The sequence below is a fragment of the Castor canadensis genome, chromosome 1 (assembly GCF_047511655.1).
Source record: "Castor canadensis chromosome 1, mCasCan1.hap1v2, whole genome shotgun sequence".
NCBI lineage: Eukaryota > Metazoa > Chordata > Mammalia > Rodentia > Castoridae > Castor > Castor canadensis.
In genome coordinates this window covers 129,019,619-129,039,886 of record NC_133386.1, presented here as the reverse complement: position 1 = coordinate 129,039,886, position 20,268 = coordinate 129,019,619, and the positions used below count along the sequence as shown (strand labels likewise).

Sequence of the window (20,268 nt, the reverse complement as noted above, 5' to 3'; positions counted from 1 at the left end):
TAATAAAAGAAAAAAGAAAAACAAAAACAAAAGGTGGAAACACACACACACACAAAAAGGACTTACTATGTAACTGTTACAACTCCCTTAATCTAGATCATTGACTGATTTTCCCAGGAACCATGTCATACCTTTCCTGTGTCACCAGCATGGAAAAGGACAAATATGCAATATTTGTTGGCTAATGGAAGGAGAGAAGGAGAGAAAGAAAAAAATGGAAGGTAGAAGAAAGGAGCTAAGTTTGCGTTTAGTCCCTGGACATAGGACAGATTGATTTCCAGTGGCTGCCTGGTCATAAACAAACAGACTCTTTTTTTTTTCAATTAGCACCAGGAAGACCAGAGCACGTTTCTCATAAAAACTCCCAGTCTTTCTGTTTTCTAAAAATGATTCTCATTTTTCTTTTCTGCGTTTCTAAATCCATGTAGGGTACCTCTGTTATTTTCCAGCTTGGCTCATGTGCTGCAATGTCAGGTTGATCTGTCCTTTTATGTTTCAGCATCAACCAAAATGAGAAGAAAAAATGCTCTCTGGAGACCCAGAACACTGTTGTACTGGCTTGTTAGGTCTTAGGGTTGCAAGCAATCTGCACAAAGATTCTTTATTTTTAAGGTTTCAGATGACTGAGATTTTCTTCATGGACTTTTTAATTACTTCTCAAGAACACTTCCTCAGTTAATGTGAGGTGGCTACTTAAAATGGGGGGTAAATTAACAAGGGGGAAATGTAATGCAAACAGAAATAAAATATTTAACAGTTACCATGACAGGCAGACACTGTGGTATAGGGGGGAACTTCGTGGGAGTTGAACCCCAAATTTGTACCTAGCTTTGCCCTGAACTTTGGGCAAGTCAACTAGATTCTCTGAGCCTAGACTTCTTTCTCTGTAAATTCCAGATCAAAATATCTATTGTCTAAGGTTCTTATAAGGATTATGTTACATATATAAGAGAGCTAAGCATGGTCCCTACCACACAGTATGTGCTCTCTACATGTTTGTTGAATGAATGAACAAATGAATAGATGGAAAGAAAGCAAGTGTGAATACCAAAACAAAGGTCAAACCCTTGTTTTGGTATTTGGTCAAACCCTGGATGGAGACAAATTGCTACAGAAGGAAAATCATAAGCTTTGCAGTCAGATGCAAATTCACATCCTACCTTTCCTTACTACATCCCTGCACCTCAATTTCCTCATCTGCAGTAGAGGGGTGCTGATAAAAATAAGAACGATCACCTCATGGAGTTACTGTGAGACTTAAAGAGTGTATGGAAAACCTTTTCTGAACTGCATTAGGAAAATTATACCTTAGCTAGTGGTACACATCCTTCTTAGCTAGTGGCATCTATTCTCCTACTTCATTTAACACCTGGGGTCAGTGAGGCGACCACTCCCAGAGGAGCCAGGAGTAGAAACAGAACCCTGGGATTCTGGATCTCCACATGCAATGAGAAGACTTTGTTTCTAAAAAGAGCTGCCATGTTTTAATCCTAAAACTTGCTCTGTTCCAGTGTGTTGTGTTGCATGCATGTGTGTGCATACATGAATGTGTCTGTGAACTAGTTCAGCAAAAGCTCTGTCACCATTAGTTCTCTGTGTGAATATTTTGTGTATCCACTTTGGAAAGTGCTTTTAGATTTTTTTTCAAGGCAAAAGATAAACTCATCTGATTTAAAATCATCAGCTGGATTGCATTAAGTAGAGAGAAAAGCAAAAACATACACCACACAGCCATTTGTTAAATTAAACACAATTATTTCTCCTGTTACTTAATTACAAACAGACATAAATACTCTGGATTCTGACATTTCAGATCTTCTTAAATTCTTGATCTGCATTTCGACATGTAATGAAGGGAGGGTCATATTTCAATTTGTGTGTTAAGCAAACCAGAGAGTTACAATTGTATATTGGGATCATAATGACTTTGCTAAAACAAGACCTAAACTTTTAATTAACCTGCCAAGACAAATTACAGCTCACAGCTCACAGGTAACGACCACAGACAGCTGAGACTCAATGCCAGGGACTCTTGGGGAAAGGGATTAATAGCAACATTAGAATCAGTCTGTTTTTATATTAAAGAAAAAACTGGTGTTCATTAAACAATCACTGTAGCTTGAAGGGAGGCAGACAGGTCAGAAAGGCAGCAAGAGAAAGTGGAAGGAGAAGGAGGACGGCAGAGAATATTAACAACTTCAAGTTATCGAGTGTGTATTGTGGCCCAAAGCTGTGCAAGGCTCTCTCTCTCTCTCTCTCTCTCTCTCTCTCTCTCTCTCTCTCTCTCTCTCTCTCTCTCTCCTCTTCACAATGGGATTACAAAATACTATTATTTTTTCTTTATCCAGACAAGAAAAAACGAGGCTCAGATTGGTGAAATGACTGTCCATGTTCACAGAATTAACATGGGGACAGTAAGGGAAGAAGGAATGGAAACTGGTTCTCATAAGGCATTCAAAACTTTCAAAGTTTTGTTGACTGACTACCAGAATCAGGATCACACGGGCCCTACTGCACACTTACTGAGTCAGAATTCCTGGAGAAAGGCCCAGGAATCTGAATTTTTACCTAGCCTTCCCTTTGTTCAGCAGTGTTCAAGACACTGTGAGGTACTACAATTTCTTGCTGCTCACAATGAGGTCCTCAGCAGGGTCAGTATCACTAGGCACTGGTCAGAAAGGCAGACTCTAAGGTCCCTGGTACCTGCTGGAGCCGATTTTGCATTTTAACAAGTGCCCAGGTGGTTGATAAATACGTTGAAAGTCTGAGAAGTGCGTAAAGCCTATCTGCTCTTATAGGCATGAGAGAGTTAAGGGAAGGTAGGGACAGATTTCATCACCCAGGTAAGAAAAGAGAAACCGGGGGAGAAGGAAGACCATTGCTCTAATTAGGACAGGATAGGTTAGCAAGCTCTGACAAGCCAAGAGTTGGCAAATGTGGTACTCCTACATCTTATTTTTGTAAGAAGCATATTCTAATTAAAAGCAGTTTTCTTTTGGGGTTTAAATTAATATCCATTCATATTCATGCTCAGTTATTAAAACTGAAACCTTACTATAAAAGCCCTTAGCAAGCCAATGCTCTATGCTTCTTTGTGAGCCATGCTTAGGAGAAGTCAGGCTGGGAGATCAGGAAGCTAGAACCTGGGTACCACTAGGACTTGATAATTGTGTCCCTATACAGAAGCCACCATGTCCAGAAAGAGAAAAGATGTCAGGACTATAGCCTAGCAGACCTACAAAGGGACAATCTAGTTGATAGTGGGAGTCAGAGCTGGGCCTCCAATGATCAAGATAAGCTTCCATGTTACCATATCACTGAACTATAGCGTCAAATTCTAGAATCTTGAGAAACCAATGACTGAGAAACTTAAGCGCTCTGTGTGAGGTTAAAACCCAAGTTCATGGTAGAGATTCAGGACTGGGCGTACTTTCTACTACACTGCACAAGAAGCCATACAGGGAGAAGCTAAGAACACAGTGCCTGCCAAGACTGAGGCAGCCAAGGACCCTGCCAAAGGGAGCCTGGGAAGAAGAAAAGCCATTCCCACACTCATTCCTTTACCAACCATGGATGTGCCATGGCGGTACTGGACAGTGTTGAGAAACAGAAGAGTACATTAAAGTCCCTGCCTTCCAAGCACTCAGAGCCCAGCAGGTGGGACTGCACAAAGGCACATTTCCTTCATCAGAGCTAGTTGCCCAATGGCTCACCTCCTTCACTTTGCCACGAAGGTAGAATATAAAGGTTGCATTAGCAGAAGCTTATTAACCATGCCCATATTTAACGGGAAGGTACTTTCTGCCTCAATACCGAGGGCAAAATTGCAAATAAGAAGAAAATGACTAATGCCGCTTAAAAGGAAGAATCAGGGTCTTGTAAGACTTTTGCAAACTTTGTATCAAATTGTAAGATTTTCATTAAACTCCACTTCCCCCTGTCAGAGAGACTCCTAGCCAAGGGCTGTGACAGAGTCATCAACTCTAAACTACATAGAAATTTCTTTTTTTTTTTTTGCCTGTGTTTTATGTTTTTTTTTTTTAGAAATTTCTTTCCCAAGTGTTCTGGTTCATGCAGTTATGTTTTCCTGTTAGCGTATTTTCCTGAAGGGGATTTTCATCTCCAGACTGCCATATTTCCTCCAATAGGAATTCAGAAAAAAAATGTTTTGTGGTCTGGACCACTAAGACTATTATGTTCTTCCAGACAATGTAGCCACCTATGAAGGATAAAAGATTTATGGAATGTGTTGGTAAAGAAGAAAAAAATTTTTAGTGGTACTGAGGTTTGAACTCAGGACTTGTGCTGACTAGTTAGGTGCTTTACCACTTGAGTCATGCCTCCAGTCTCTTTTTGCTGTCTTTCAGATATGATCTCACGTGCTCAGGGCCAGCTTCGGACCTCGAATCCTCCTCCCCGTTCCTCTCATGCAGCTGGGATCACAGGCATGAACCGCTACACCTGGATTATTGGTTGAGATGGAGGTCTTGCTAACTTTTACCACAGGATGGCGTTGAACTGCAATCATCCCAATCTCTACCTCCAGAGTAGAGAAAAATTCTTTCAACAGGGGGCCAGGTCACCCTTCTGAAGTGGCCAAGGCTCTTTTCCACTAGAAGGTACAGTGTCAGTGTTCAGACTCATTTAGGACAGAGGGCTTGCTCTTTGTCTGAGAATAGGACCTATATCTCCATTCTCAATGGAGCCCCCTGTGAGGCTGATGACACTGCTCCTCCAGCACTTTGCACCACTGTTTATGCTTTCTCTTCAAGCTTTGTCCTCATTCCTTATCTGGTAGGGCTTGTTGGTTCCAAGAGCAAAAAACAACCCCCCCACAAACAAAAACCAAACCCAAACAACTAAGGATAAACAAGTAGATGGGAGACCAGTGACAAGAGGGGAGATGTTGCCTCTGTGTGGCTTGTCATCCAGGTTCCTGTCTCATTGTCACACCTCCACTGGTCTTGAGAGGCAGCTTCTGGTCTACACATCACCACACAAATAGCAGGAGAAAAGCAGTAGGCACAGAGGCCAGTCCAGGATAGCCTTTCAGCAGCTCCTGTCACTCCCTACCTTGTACCTCATGCCGAGTTCTTGTTCAGCAAGCCACTCTGGATGGCCTTGTGCCACGTTCCAGGTGGTAGCTACAGCTCTGGGTGAGAGATATTTGCTCCTGGATCAGTGTCAAACTTAGAACGCCCAAGCATCCTCCCACCCAAAAACACTGTGCATGGTGACACTTCTTACCAATGGCAGTGGTGAGGAAGGAAACCACTTCAGACTCCTTCCCATCATTGTAAAAGGCCAGGTGCCAGATTCCTGAATCCAGATACTGGATGAAGCCAGTCTCATGGCTGGAGGGGGGCACAATGCCCCTAGACTGGCGCTGGGGTCCCTCCAAGCTCCGTGCCTCCTGGGTCAGGAGTCTCCTCCCATCTAGCAGCTCCACGAAGTCAAACTAGAGCACAAAGAGAGCAAAATAAGCAATGGATCTGCTCCACTACACTCCTTCTTCAGGCTTCTACTGGGGAAGCCATAAAGACACAAAGATTAAGAGGGGCAGGAGAGTTAGAAAGCACAGGCAAGTGGATCAACCAACTCACACTCCTCCCCAGAGTTGAGTTTTTTATGGCCATTTTCTCTTGACTGTATTGTGGGCGTGGCATAAGTAGTGCATTATGTTTTATCCAGTCTTGCTTTCATTTTTGTTGCATGGGTAGCGAGACTTCACCTGAGTGTACCATGACAACTAGGCTCTTTTCGATGGTGGCCTATGATTAGAAAGCCAGCCTCTTAGTGACTGTTTGAGCTCTGTGCAAATAGTGATGGGAATCTCGGGGGAGACTGGGATTGGTGCATTGGATTGGATTGGAATGTCAGTCATGAGCAGATGAAGATTCGATTACTTTCTGTTTGTCTTTTGTCAATAATCTTTTCTAAACACTCCAGTTTCAGGGAGTAATTGTAGGAAAACTAAACTGGATTAGCCCAAAAGTCCATCAATAACTACATGCTGTGTCAAATACAAATGCCAATTGATCTGAGACTGCTGGTCTGACACTCCAGAAAAGTCTGTCATGCACTGTGAACCACAGGTAGGTGGTTAAGCCCTATTGGCCCACGAGCAAACACACTGAGTAGTTATCTAGCTGGCTAGCTTTTAAGCAAACAAACAAAAGATGGATATTTATTCTGTTTCATGTAAAACTGGAGGTGTGAAGTCTAGGACAGTGCGACACTCCTGCAGTCATCGGGGCTCAGGCTCCTTTATTGTTCTGTGACTCCTTCCTTAGCAAATGTATTTATGTGCATTTACATTAAAAATATTAACTGACTACTGGGGTGAGGAGGACAGCATGTGGCCTGCAATGCCCAGTAGGTGCTCATGATTTATGTTACCCCAGTTCCAGAGCTGGGAGGACCTTGCACAAGTCTCTGTTCTTTACTATTCACGACTGCTAATATGTCAATCATTTTGGACAAGCTCCTCCTCCTTCTTCTGTGCTGGGGATAGAATCTAGGGCCTGGCACATGCTAAACACATGCTCTATCACTGAGCTACACCTAGCCATTTGGACAAGTTCTTAAGTGTTTCTGATGCACATGGGTCTGAGTAAAACCTGTAATCCTGAAGGAGAGGAGGAATGGAAGAGACTAGGAAGTGGCATTTATTTTGAGCTAGGTCACTTGCTAGCTGCCTGGTAGATGTTACTCTTTATTCTTCCCAACATTTCTGCAAAGTGGGTGTTGTTCCAGACTGTTTATGGATTGGGAAACTTGCTTGGAAAGAATGAGTAATGGGGCCAAGGTTATATAGCTGATAACAAGAGGATCCAAGCTGAAACTGGCTTGTTCTCTAGGTCACATCTCCTGGATAATTCAACTTAGGAGGCTAAGTAATAGCAGAAAGACTATTGAGAAACCTCCTCTGAATCCTTCCTCTTCAAAAGCTCCAGGGCTTTAACTCTGCTCATCTGAATGGCAGGGTCTGAGAGGGGCAAATGAAGAAAGTACTGAAATTTCCTTCAGCCTTCAGGATCCTGGTTAGGCTTCTTGAAATGGAGTAAGGTTAATGGAGGCCAGCAGGTGTGTAGGTGCCAGTTACCTGAGTGTGTGAAGGAGGAAGGCCTTTTCTGCCATAAATGCCAACCAGAGCTGCCTTTCCCAGAGACACATTGAACTTCAGATGCACAGGGTGGTCTATGAACACCTGAGATCTCCAGAAAGTGCCAGGAGGAATCTTCTGGGAAGCCCGTCTCCCCACGTCAATTTCTCCAGAGTCTATAAAACTGTCCTCTGGAAAGAAACTACTGGGTTTTCCTACCAAGACAAGGGAGGGGAAGACAAAAGCATCTCAGTTAGCCACACATGACAAGGAATCAGTGTCCAAACACCCAGGACTCTGCTCTACCTCTCACTCCTCTGCCGCATTCTGCGGCCAGCTTCTCTGCCCCGCTCCCCTTCACAGCAGTAAGAAGGTCCAGAATTTTTTTTTTCTTCCCAGTGATGCTCAAATTGTTCTGCTAAAAATATGCATTCTTCCAAAGCAGTATGGGTCCTCCCCAAGGGCCATCTGTTTACTGGCTAATTCCACAGCTTGTTAAGATATATTGTGATCCTAAAAATAGTCATTTACGGTCATGTGAGAATAACTTTTGTGATTTTGTGAGTGTGTGTGTAAAGGACTGCAGGGCAAAATAGCAAGGATAGAGGGAGTGAGGGGTTGTTACTGAATTTCTAACTTGAAATGCTTCTTCTAGTAGTGGGAAACATTGACTTGAGTGGAGTAAGGTATTTTAAAAGTTCACAGGCTTATGTATAAATTGGAGGCCAAACTCTGAGGCTAGATATGTGGATGGGGCTTGTGTCTGGAACAGGTTAAGGGTTGGTGAAGATGAAGAAGAGAGTCCTTCCTGAAGAGAGGAAACGTGTCTGAAAATTCTTCTTTGTCTTTTGATGGGGTAGCTAACAATTTTGTGTTAAAGAAGGAAATTTTCAAGTTCATGTATGAAGTCTATTCTATACTTGGAAGTTTAACTGGACTCAGCCCTGAACCCAGGTCCACATGGTGGGGTGGGGGAGAGAGGGGAGGGAGAATCAGGAGTGGGGTCTCTTGCCCATTTCTGTCACTAGTCAGGAGAGTGACTGCTCTCTAGAGGCACTACAAGCGCCAGGAAGGAAGGTTGCTTATCAAACTTCCTCTTTGTAGTAATTAAACACATGCACATGTGAAAGAGATAAACCCCAACTTCCTGCCAGACGTTAGCCTTTTGAGTGGAGGGAGGGGGCAGGGGAGACTTCAAGGACATTAGGAAGACCACCCTTAGGACACCCAAAAATCAAAATCGAATCAACAGAGTATATTCTATTTGTCACTAGTAAAGATCCCCTGGGCTTCCTGGCTCCGAAGCTTTTTGTGTGGTTAGAGATGTGCGAAGATGTTCCAGGAGAACAAGAATTCATTTGTAAAGAAAACACGTTTGTGGAACTTTTTATAAAAAGCATTTGGAGAATAAGAAATGAAAATGGCTTTTTCCCTGGCTTTGTAAGACTCCTTACAAAGCACATTTGATGCTGAAATGGAGCTTGGCAGGGCATTGTTGTAGTCATAAAATATTTTACTGTTTTAAATAATAAAATTCAATTTAAATGTTAAACTTCTCCATATGTTATCATTCCCTTATAAACTCCGAGGCAGAAACATCAGGTTTTTAGCTTCAAACTGTTAAATGTTATTTTAATTAAAAATGTGCCAACAAAAAAAGTTAAAATGCACGCTATCATAATAAAAGTATTGTGTGTATTCTCTCATTACCATGGGAAGAGTTTGCAGTGAATTCTTTCTGGAAGGAATGTGCCCCGACTTTTACCTTGAAAATTATAGATACACAAACCACCACACCACGAGTCACAAACTTCAAAGGCAGGAGCCAAATTCACAAAGCAGGAAGATGGGGGAGAATTACTCACATTCCTCTTTATCTGATCTGTGAGTTCCCAGTTCTGCAACCCTTTTATATGGCAGGTAGGAAACAGTACACCCTCAGCTTTTAATTCTGCCAAGGAGGCAGAACTAAGGGGGCTTATGAAAGAAAAGCAGGATGCCTTCTGAACCTTTTGCTCCTAGGAACTGAAGAGAAAGAACCACAAGACTGCTAATTCTGAGGGCTCTTCACCTTTGTGAGTAGGTGGGAGTCAGTGCTGACGGAATTCGAAAATTGTCTACATTCAAACAGTTGCTATGCCTGAAAATAAATAACGAAAAGTTGCTTCCTCATTTCAACAGGCTGCTGGAGAAGCCCGCACAGTTTCTTTTCTCCTCCAGCAAACGTATTTTAGGAGAGCCACGGCGTCAGCTGAGGTCTGCAGCTTTACAGGTCCAGGGGCTCCTGCCAGGGCTCTGCAAGCTCCAGAGGCGTGTTGGTTCCCACCCCAGAGGAGGTGACAAAGGGGCCTTTTCTTTATTATACCTTTTAGTATTTCAAGTAGGTGGCAGATGGAAGGGAAACATTCTTTCGTGTTCATACATACAATGAAATAGAAATATACATGCTGGTCTGGGTGTATAACCCACAAGGGCCTTGAACCTTTGAGAGTCTTGGTGCCTAGGTGCTCTACCACTTGAGCCATACCTCCAGCCCTTTTGTCTCTGGTTATTTTTGAGATAGGGTCTGGCTTTTTGTCGGGTTATCCTGGGCCACAATCCTCCTATTTATGCTTCCCCAGTAGCTGGGTAGGCAGGCATGCACCACCGTACCCAGCTTTTCCTATTTTCTGTTTCATGAACTTTTTGCACTGGTTGGCCTTGACTTGCAAGTCTCCCAATCTCCACCTCGCAAGGATCTAGGATTACAGGTCTGAGTCATCGATGCCTGGCATCTTTGCCCTTAGTTCTGATCACCAAACTATGAGCACAAGAACGTAAGATGTCCCACCACAACACAAATTTCACCAATTGTGGGTTAATGAGGAGGGTAGAGGCTAGAGGCAAGTGGAAAACAAGTTCTGTGCATAAAATTCTGAATTATTATTATCTGAAAGATAATAATAATGAGTATTAGCAGTAGAAGTAGTAATAAAGGGAGAGGTAACAGTGTTAGATATCACTTAAGGAGTTCCAACTATATTGGTAGGCATGTTCATTTGCATCAGTTCTGTGAATTCTCACAACACTATTAAACTCTATACACTGAGTCCCAAATGCTTAAGAAACCAGTGAGATGAATTCATTTGGGAACCTCTATTTATTAGAATATGGCTTCTAAGAGGACCAAATTTTGGAATGATTCATTAAAAATCTACAGAGAGACTCTCAGTGGGGGTGGGGTACGCTTTAAGAACAAGAGTCCAGTGAGACATGCAGTTCTAGCAGGCTAAAAATCAAGACTTGAGCAGGTAGATCCAAGTTCCAGTTAAAATTTTCCTGGCATTCTAGGGTTCAAGGAGTTGATCAGTGGTATGAGTTAGGAACATGCAAACATACTCTAGAGTAGTCAGGGTCTCCGGACATTTCAGGAAGCGCATGCTACCATCATGGAATGCTCCTACAGTATGACCAAACAGTACGAAGAAAGCTTAGCTCAAAATTCCTCCACCCCGAACTGCATGATTAGGTTTCACAGGGCAGATTCTACTAGTAATAGTCCTTTTCTTTGTAAAGCTAGACAGATTCAGCTTCCTAGAGCAATGCCGTGCAAATATGCAATCATCTCTATAAAAGAAATCTCTCAAGGAATTGCTGAAATGATTGGATAGGTTGGTCAAACAAGGAACATTTGGAAGAACTGAAATTCTCTGTGCTTCCTCATCAGTCTGTACTTTCCTGAACAGAGGCCTATCTATATAGGTTCTAATTTCCTAATCAGCTAACAATCTACCCCTCCTTCCATCTTTTTGGTTCTTTTCAATGCAATAACTTGCACAAAGAATCCTTTAGTTTCCTTAGCAACTGTTTAAAATTTATTTGGTTATCAAAATAAGCTGTTCCATTTTGGAGAGCCCAGCTGAGCCTGTGTAGAAAAATTTGCATGGTTCAAACTGATGGGCAATTTTGATTTCATTGCAGAAAGAAAAAATGCTATCCCTAGCCCACCAATTCAACCATCAGAAATGCTTGTTTATTCAAGGCTTTTTTCCCCTTCCCCATTAATGCATAACACAAGTTCCGTGGCTTTGCTTTGGGAAGCTGCTGTATTTGGTTTCTGTCCCATGACAACCCAGAAATGGTTATACCCACTTTGAAAATATAGTATGAGTTATAATTTAATGTTATTTTCAAAGACATGACAAGCACAACACTGGGATTACCATTTATTTGTATAATGAAGATATGTTGCTTTTAAAAATATTTAAAAATCCCCCAAATCTTAGGATGATCCGTGGGAGTGATTGTTAATTAGTCTAGATTTCTGGGATTTTAGTAACTGAGATAGAATGGCTTTGGATTTGAGTGGATAGAAAAAGGGAATGAACATTTTTGGAGTGCCTCTTCACTGTGGGCTGTGAAAGGATAGGCATCATCATCCTTCTTCTACAGATGAGAAAACTAAGTCCCAAGGGGATGGAGTAACTAGAACAAGCTAACAGAACCAATAAATGGCAGGATCAAGAATCAAATGCTGGACTGTGTGGTTCAAACACATTTACCCCCTTTCTGTCCTACCACCCTGCTTCCACCATTATTGTGCAACAGGGACTCTAATCTTAATTCCCAAATCAACTCTCCTCTCTGATACCATGCAAAAGGACAAGAAAAATGCATTCATTCACCTCGGGGTGAAAAACTTTCCCCTTCAAGATATGTCTTAGGATCTAGAATTTTAACATCAAAATTAAAAACATAAACTGAGTACACATTGACCAGGGCAAAAAAAAAAAAATTAAGAACCATGTGGTCTCACATAAACTATAGGAAGCTTTGTCCTCTTTTCCCAGGAGGATATGTTTTTTGTCACAGTAATTGCTTCTGATGCTGACCCCTTTCTAGCATGGCACTGCATTTAAAGGGTTTATAAACAGGATTTCCATTTGCATCAGTAATGACAGATAATCCCCTTAAGCGAAAATACTCCAGTTAAAATTAACCAATAGGCCAATGCAATTTTCTGTTGTCTCTTATCTGCACCTCCTGCTCCTTGGAAAAAACTAAATAAAACCTATACAACCACAAACTAATTTCATTAGAGTATGAGATTTCAGATAGATCCAACTTCTGTTTAAAGAATGTCTGTTAGAAATCGTGGAGGGAAGAAAATACATTTTGCTGTGAGACCCTTTACTGATTCCTTGAGGGTTAGACATATTTTAAATCTATCATCTAAAGGCCATCTTCCTTTTATGCTATTTACCTATGGCACTTCACACTATAATCTAACATGGGTACCACAAGCCAACAGTCAGGACCATGGACAGAGTCATTTTGAAACCCATTCTGAATAACCATTTGTTAATCGTATAATGATCCAATCACTAATGTCACATGCAGAATTTGCAAACTGAAAGGCACACCATAGAGAATCTAGCTCAATATCCTTTTGAAGCTGAGGGAGATGAAGCCCAGAATGTCTGTTTTGGAGATGCGTCTAAGGTCCTACCATAGTTCAGTGGCAACAGCTGGACTTGAACTAGGGGCTCCTGACCTTCCAATGGCCCTATTCAAGCTATCTCTCTCCATATCCTATTAAGAGGCAAAGAAAGTGTAAACTATTCAATGTTTACATCTAAAATCTTTACAAGGGAGAGAACTGGCTTTGCCTCTTTGGAAATTTCCCATTTCTCACTTCCCTTATGGATGACCACAGGTCAAGTTGATTTTGGACTTCAGGATTATAATTTTAGAGGTCATAAGAGGGTACTATAAGCAAACATATGCCACACTGTTAACCAAACTGACAGTTGTAAGACAAATCCTTGAAAGAACAGAGACTCAAAAGATATGACACCAAAGTTAACTGAGATGAAGGAAGATAAAAGCAGTGAAGGTTGTTTGGAGCGATAACCACTTTGCTGACTGAGAGGATACCAGAGTGACAATGAGGGTCACAGCAGATGTAGGAGAAGGGATGGCTACATTGCCCGTAATGACAACCAGACTGGCCTGTGAGCTCAGACATCTTTCTTGGTGCCAATGTTGGTGTGTCTCTGCCACTCCTGACTGACAGTGAAAGAATTTCTCTCTGTGGCAGGTCAGAACGATCCCTAAGAAATTCAGAAAATGAGCCTATGGATTCCTACTCAAGAATGCCAGACTTCAACATCATCCACTTTCATCACTAATAAAAATACCTGTGCCCGTGGTACAGTAGGATTTCACACCTGCATTTCCTTTGGTGTCCTATAACCAAGAAGTGGGTCAGGTAGGGTAACACATGGAAAGAGAAAGAGCCCTGGAGTCACAGGCCGGGCCTCATATTCTATACTTCACCATCTACTGACTGTGCGACTCTGGCTAAGTCACTTAATTAATGTGATTCTTAGTTTTTCCATCTACAATGGACATAAATAATTATACTTACTTCACAGGGTTCTGTGAGAATTAAGTGTGTAATGAAATATTCTTGACAAGGAGCTTGGAAACCAGCATGCTGGACAAATGCTGATTGTGTCTACGATTATAGATGGGGAAACTGGAGCTTGGGAAATTTAAGTGACTTGTTCAGGTCACAGAGGTAGCAAATGCTAGACCACCCGAAGTGGTGTTTCCATTAAACCACAAGACCCAAAAAATCTTTTTGGCAGAACACATCATCTGCCTGTCACCACACCCCACTTCCAGAGATGCCCACTCATTTCATGAGATGTCCCAGAAGGGCTTGTTCTGACCCCACACAAAGATGGCCACCCCAGCAGTGTGACACCCCTAATGCTTCCCTGGAGGCATGGGATGGGATACCGCTGAGCACCGTGAGTCCTGCCCAAGCCCCGCTCTGGGCTCACAGTGACAAGCGATGAGACACAGGTGAGCTGCAGCCGGTGTGGAGTGCGGAGGATGGAGGAAGCACCAGAGCGTGGAGCTGTGAGCCAGGCACGTGATGTGCATGATGGAGATCTCCCTGGCCCAAAGGCAGACACAGAGGACTCACGACACGGACAACGCAGCAACCCTACCTTCTGTGGCTCCTTTGCCTTTCCTGTCAGGGGTCTCTAAGCCAGTGCCCCCTGATGGATACAGGGAGACGTCCGTTGGCACAGGCCAACTGCTGGCTGTGTCCTCCGTGATCTCATACATCTGCCCCTCCATCGGCTGCAGGTGCCAGTTTAGGCCAAACAGGTGCATGGCTGTGGTGAGCAATGAGAAAAGTCATCTTTTTCTGCTGGAGGTGGAAATGGAACTCCCAAGCCATAAGGGAAGGGAGAGCAGGGTGGGGAACACAGACAATTTAGTTCAGTTCAGCAATAACCCAAGAAGAAGCTCTTACAGTGCCAGGCCCCACATAGGGGACTGGGGACAAAGGGATGACCAAGGCTTGTACCCTTGCCCTTGAGGGGCTCACAGTCTGGTGATGCTGGGAGCAGAGTGGGGAGGGGAGAGTTTCAGGAAGTCTTGGCCTTTATCCTTCAAAAGATAAATAACAATCCAGAGGAGAAAATTATAATTTATAACACAAAGAGTTAATTTTCTTAATATAAAAATAACTTGTACAAATAAGCAAAGTCCAACAACTCAGCAGGAAAATAGGCACAGGATATGAAAAGACAGTTTACAGAATAAGAAATGCCAACAGCTCTTAATCATATGAAAAGCCTCTTGACATCACTCGGAGTGAAAGAAATCTAAGTTAAACTCTGAAATATTATTTTTCACATATGGTTTGGCAAAGATAAAAAGGGCTGAAAATAAACTACACTGGCAAAGAATAGGAAGCAAGCACTCTCATACTTTGCTGGCATGAGCATAAATTGGTATTTGAGAAAAGCTATAAAGTTTAAAACGTAGGCACCCTTTACCCTGGAACTTAAAGATCCCAATTCTAGAAATTTCTCCCCTAGATAAACTCACACATGCACTACATGAAGTACATAGAAGGTTATTCACCACGGCATAACTTGTAATAGTGAAGTGGTATAAAGTCTATTGATAAGGGCTAAATAAGTTATATCCACACAAAAAAATAGTATAAAACCATAAAAAAAGAGTGAGGGAGATTTTTATGTATTTTTCTGGAAGGAAACGATAACATGCAGAAGAGTATGTTTGATAATATGGCCTTTGGCTTTAAAAAAATCACATATTTGTGTAGAGTGTTTCTGCAAGGATATGAAAGACATTTGTAACAGCAGATGTGTCCTATGAAAGAAAAGATGCTACGGGTTAGGCATAAGAGGGAGATTTGTTCATTACCATACGTCTTCTACACATTTTCATTTTGTACTGTAGGCATGTATTTCTGTTTTAAAAATATTTTTCCAAGGTAGCAACTGCTAAATAATCTGGTACAATTATTTAGAAGGGGACATTAGACAATAAAGAATGAACATTGTTTGAAATATATGATGTTTGAGAAGGTGAGAGAGCCTGTTTCCAAGAGGGTTTATGAGCTTGTATAAAACTTCTGCATAAAACCCATTAGGAATCAAGACTTGGGCCTCGAGCTGGGCATGGTGGTACACATCTGTAATCCCAGCACTTGGGAGGCTGAGGCAAGAGGATCGAGTTCAAGGCCAGCCTGGGCTACATAATGAGACCTTATTTCAAAAGACTTGGGGTTTGTCAGTGGTACAGACTCACTTCTTCCAAGATGCTCACCCCAATTTCCCCACATGGAGCCAGCACTCAAGTCCTAGAGCCCTACAATAGGCTGTGTGCAGCATTCATTTCTTTGTTCCACTGATGAACATTTTCTAAAATTCTCTCTCTGGCAGACTCTGGAGAGCCAGCAATCAGACAGCTGTGAGCTCACAGTCCAGGGAAGATAGACACTAACAAAGTCCATTCAGAAAGACAAGGCCAGAGGACATGGTGACTGACCTGGGAGGGTGACAGGAACACAGGGAAGATCTACAGAGATATGGAGGCCTGTAGTGATCATATTTACTGAAAACCTACTATGTGATAGGCAGTGTGTCTGGCAGTTTGTATACATTATATTTGATCCTCATGGAATCCCCACCAGACTCAATTTACAGAGGTGACATTAAAACTCAGAAAAATGGTAAGTGCTTGAGGAGATAGAAATATTTATTGTCCTGATTGGATCATGACACATTGTATACATGTATCAAATTACCACGCTGTACCCCATAACAAGATGCAAATGTTAGGTCTCAATAAAAATTTAATTAACTTTACTCAGTAGGTTAGTCAAAATTATAAGGCTGTCATTTATGAGCTTACTATGTGCCAGACATTGTTACAAATACTAAAAGCAGTATTTTCTTTCGTTCTCACAACAGTCCTTAAAGGTGAATATTAATACCCTCATTTTATAGATGAAGAATTGAAGGCAAAAGACCAACTGACTTAGATAAGGTTAAATGGATAAGAAGTGGCAGAGTCCAGCCTAGAATCCAGAACTATCCAAATCTGCAAGCACACAGCACCAGTTTTTCTGCCATGGAGGCCCAGACTCCACCTACTTTGCCCATACTGCCTCTCACTAGCTGTATCTAGCAAGGTAGGCATTACCCGTCTTGCTAGGAAAGGAGGAAAGACATCCCTTCCTCCACATGAAACAGCTTCCCAGGCTATTCTGTCTCTGTAGGCAGCAGCCCAGGATCCTGTGGGGTAGAGGTAGTTGTGTTATGGATGGTGTCATGAATGCTAACTTTGAGAGGCCGTGTGACATCCTTCACAAAACACCATACATGTGCCTGGAGACATAGCACATTCTCCTGACTTCAAGTCCACACACAGTGATGCTTGATTTAGCTAGGAGGCTGTACTCTGGTGACAGCAACAGGAATGACCTTTTGCTTTTTCTTTGGTTATGGTGGTGTCCAGACCAGAGGTAAGAAAGCTAGTTTTGGGTCCTAACCTCTGCTTCCTAGCTACACCATTCTCATCTGAGAATTGGAGAAGCAATATTGCGTAGGTCTGCTACATAAGTGGGGCACCATATGACAGAGTGCTCTGCCGTCCGGACCTATGTGTTATATTTTCTAACCATTCTATTTGTGCTGTTGATAATAACAGTGATTAGAGCTGACATTTACTGAGCACCTTTGTAGGTACTGGTGCGACATGAGGTGTTTTACCCTGTCCTCCACTTCTGCACAGTTGACAGTAAATAGTAACGAGGCCATTAACTTGGCTGGAAGGAGGGAAACTCTGCTTGTTCTAAAGTTGAATTAGCTCACAGTTCTGCTTCCCTTCTTACTGTCTCAATCTATATATTGGCAACTCTGGAGGCAATGGAGAACGTGTTTAAGCTACACACAACTCAGATGCATGCAGTTAAGTGAGCAGCGTTTCCTGCCCATTAGAATCAATTATCTAAGTGTGCAAAAGCGCTGTCTTGTTAAAAGGCTGCAAGAATTAACTAATCCCGGAATGAACGGAACTCTCACAGCTTTGTGAAGAGAAACACTTTCATTGTCAGAGCTTTCTCCTAGTTTTAAGAAGATGCAAAAAAAAGCAAGTCCTTGCTTATAAAAAAAGAATATTTAGGGTGTGGGGGGTGTCACAGGTGAATGAGATCCTAGATCCGGGGCTTCAGGGGAAGTTAACAGGGCAGGATACGCCCTAGCTGTGAGTGGGGTGGGGAGATCTAGAGGTGGACGTTGGCACCCCATGTCCTCGTCCTCTCCACTTCGCCCCTGGGCAGTCACAGAGGCCCACAGATGCTGGGATGGCTGGTGGTCTCACAGACCTGAGGAAGAGGCACTTGAGGTTATAACCACAAGGAACTGTTGATTCTAGTGACAGCCACCTGAGGAAGCAAAAGTCTGCATCCAACTCCACCTACGACTGACTCTCAGGAGACTCAGCCATCCAGAAGTAACGTAGGAAGCTGGGAGTTGGGGAGTGGACCCAGGTCACCAAGACTGGGGTGAGAAATACCTTGCTGGAAGATAAGAGTCCTGGACAGGAGGAGGAAGAGGCAGAGATTCAGAGAGGTGTAGTCCAGCCAGGGATGGCATCTTAAAGCCAAAACAATCGTGACCTTCAGTCTGCAATCCAGTGTCTTCAATTATAAGCCAATTCTCTCACTGTGTTGTCTGGCTGGTGGTTAGTTTTATAGTCTTGGGTGATGGATAAGGGGAAGAGAGCAGAAGAGAAATAATTTTCCCTGCTTTCTTCTCTCTAAAGGGCACACATGCTCTGCCAGAGACTGTCCTCAGAATGTATAAGGTCAAGTCAAGGCACTCTGTCCTTTACAGTCATGTAAATAACAATTGCAACACAAAAATTGGCATCATTTGATTGAATGTGTACTACATGACAAATGCTTTATCTAGGTTTTTCAATTGCATCCTCATACAGAGGTAGGTTGAGGGGTGTGGATGGAGAACATGCATGATGAAGTGAATACAAATTGAGCTATAGTGATATATGCTGATCCACTCAGAGGTAAAGTGAGACCACAGAGCTGGCATCAGCGTGAGGCAAGTTTCAAACTCGGGGGCCATACCACACTGCCTCTCTTCTATATTTTACTTTAAATAGAAGACAAATTATGGGCACCATAAATATACAGCAAATAAGGGCTGAAACAAATGTTTGGTGGGGGCTAATAGTGATGATCATAATTCCCTGCCCCATGACGACCTTCATTTAAAGCTATGTAAAGCAGTAAATGTATGTTAGTGAGCCAAATGACTTGGAAGTAACAGTCATGGACTTCAAAAAAAAAAAAAAAAAAAAGAACTCAGAAATAGAAATGCTTCTCCCCATCGTGCTGTGGATGGACCAGACCACTGAAACAATACAAATTATAATTATTATATTCCTCATTCTTTGGAGAATTAATGGTAACCACCCACCACCAATGCACATCACAGGATTGTCTAAATTACATCCTGTACCGTGTATTTATAACTGTGTTGCAGATTCCTGCTCCAATATACTGAAAGTGACCTAGATAAGAAATTTCATACTGGTTTCGCCTTAGACTAGCTTGTAATTCAATGAAAGGTGAAAAGATGCTAAGGAGTTCAGAAAAAGGCTGGGGAAAGGTAGCGGGTTCATGGGATCACCCACACTGAAATGTTAATGACTTCTAAAAGCCAAGAGCCAGGGTGGGAGAAGTTCAGATTCCTTGGGCTCTGGTCAGTCTGATTCCAGGGCTGACATTTTCCCATCGCCTTTTCCTGCCCAGCTAGACAAGAGAGATGGCTCAGAAAGTGCAAGCAACATTCTGACATTTTAAAGAAAGTCTCCATAGATGTTCAGACACTGAAGGCTCCTCTAGTACCCAGCTGGCCTGCCAATTAACAAAGTCCCAATTAACAGAGTCGTTATGCAGGAGCTGCCAATGTGAGGACAGGAGAGTTTCTGCTGTCTGTCAGGATGCACGCTTCCCTTCCCAAATACAGTGCAGAACCCACTTGCATTTGTATATGAGCAGCCCCAGGAGAGACTAGAGACGGTTATAACCACAAGGAACTGTCGATTCAAGTGACATTTTTTATTTCAAAAGTGGGAAGCAGGCTGGGCACAGTGGCTTAAGTCTGTAATCCTAGCTACTTGGGAGGGGATCCAGAGAATCAGGGCTGGAGGCCAGAGGGCAAAAAGTTCACTAGACCCATCTCAAGCAATGGTTGGACGAGGTTGCATGTGTCTGTGTGAGGTCCAGCCTGCCTAAGACATAAAGCCAGACCCTTTCTCAAAAATAACCAATGCAAAAAAAAAAAAAGAAAGAAAAAAAGTAGTACTGATAGCTGGTGGAGTAGCTCAACTGGTAACGTGCCTGCCTAACAAGCAAGGAGGCCCTGAGTTCAATCTCTCAATCCCCCAGTTCCAAAAAAAAAAAAAAAAAAAAAGGGAACCAACCCAACCACATGGCTGACAGACAACACACTTTTCTGCTTTATATTAGTGCTCAAATTTGGGAGGTTTGCTTGTTTTAAATAAAGTCATTTCTACAAAACCATAATCACTGAAGTATTTTGATATATAGTCCTGTAATGGGGAAAATAGCAATAACAACAAAAGAGGCAAAACAGGAGAAACAACAGACTTTTAGACTTTCCAGGTCATATTTCTGGTTTTGCTACAAAGCCACAACATTCAGAAGTTCCAGACCAAGAGGTGACTACTGCAGTGTGACAGGAAAAGAACTAGAAGCAATGGATGTCTAAAAATAGGAAAACAGGTACTGAATGGAATGC

The 20,268-nt window shown here is 42.5% G+C and overlaps 1 protein-coding gene across 19 annotated transcripts in view; it reads right to left on the bottom strand.

Annotated features, from left to right (window-relative positions):
• The window catches only part of Tenm4 (teneurin transmembrane protein 4), a 2,881,475-nt gene that overhangs the window by 182,210 nt on the left and 2,678,997 nt on the right, over nucleotides 1-20,268 (bottom strand). For 18 of the 19 annotated variants that reach the window (XM_074081868.1, XM_074081866.1, XM_074081845.1 and 15 more), the window contains 3 exons: nucleotides 14,107-14,277; nucleotides 7,106-7,320; nucleotides 5,248-5,458 (listed from right to left, as the gene is read on the bottom strand). In XM_074081868.1, the coding sequence (XP_073937969.1) occupies nucleotides 5,248-5,458; nucleotides 7,106-7,320; nucleotides 14,107-14,277 (597 nt within the window). The remainder of the gene's footprint in view (nucleotides 1-5,247; nucleotides 5,459-7,105; nucleotides 7,321-14,106; nucleotides 14,278-20,268) is intronic. The other variant, XM_074081961.1, reaches the window with a different exon arrangement.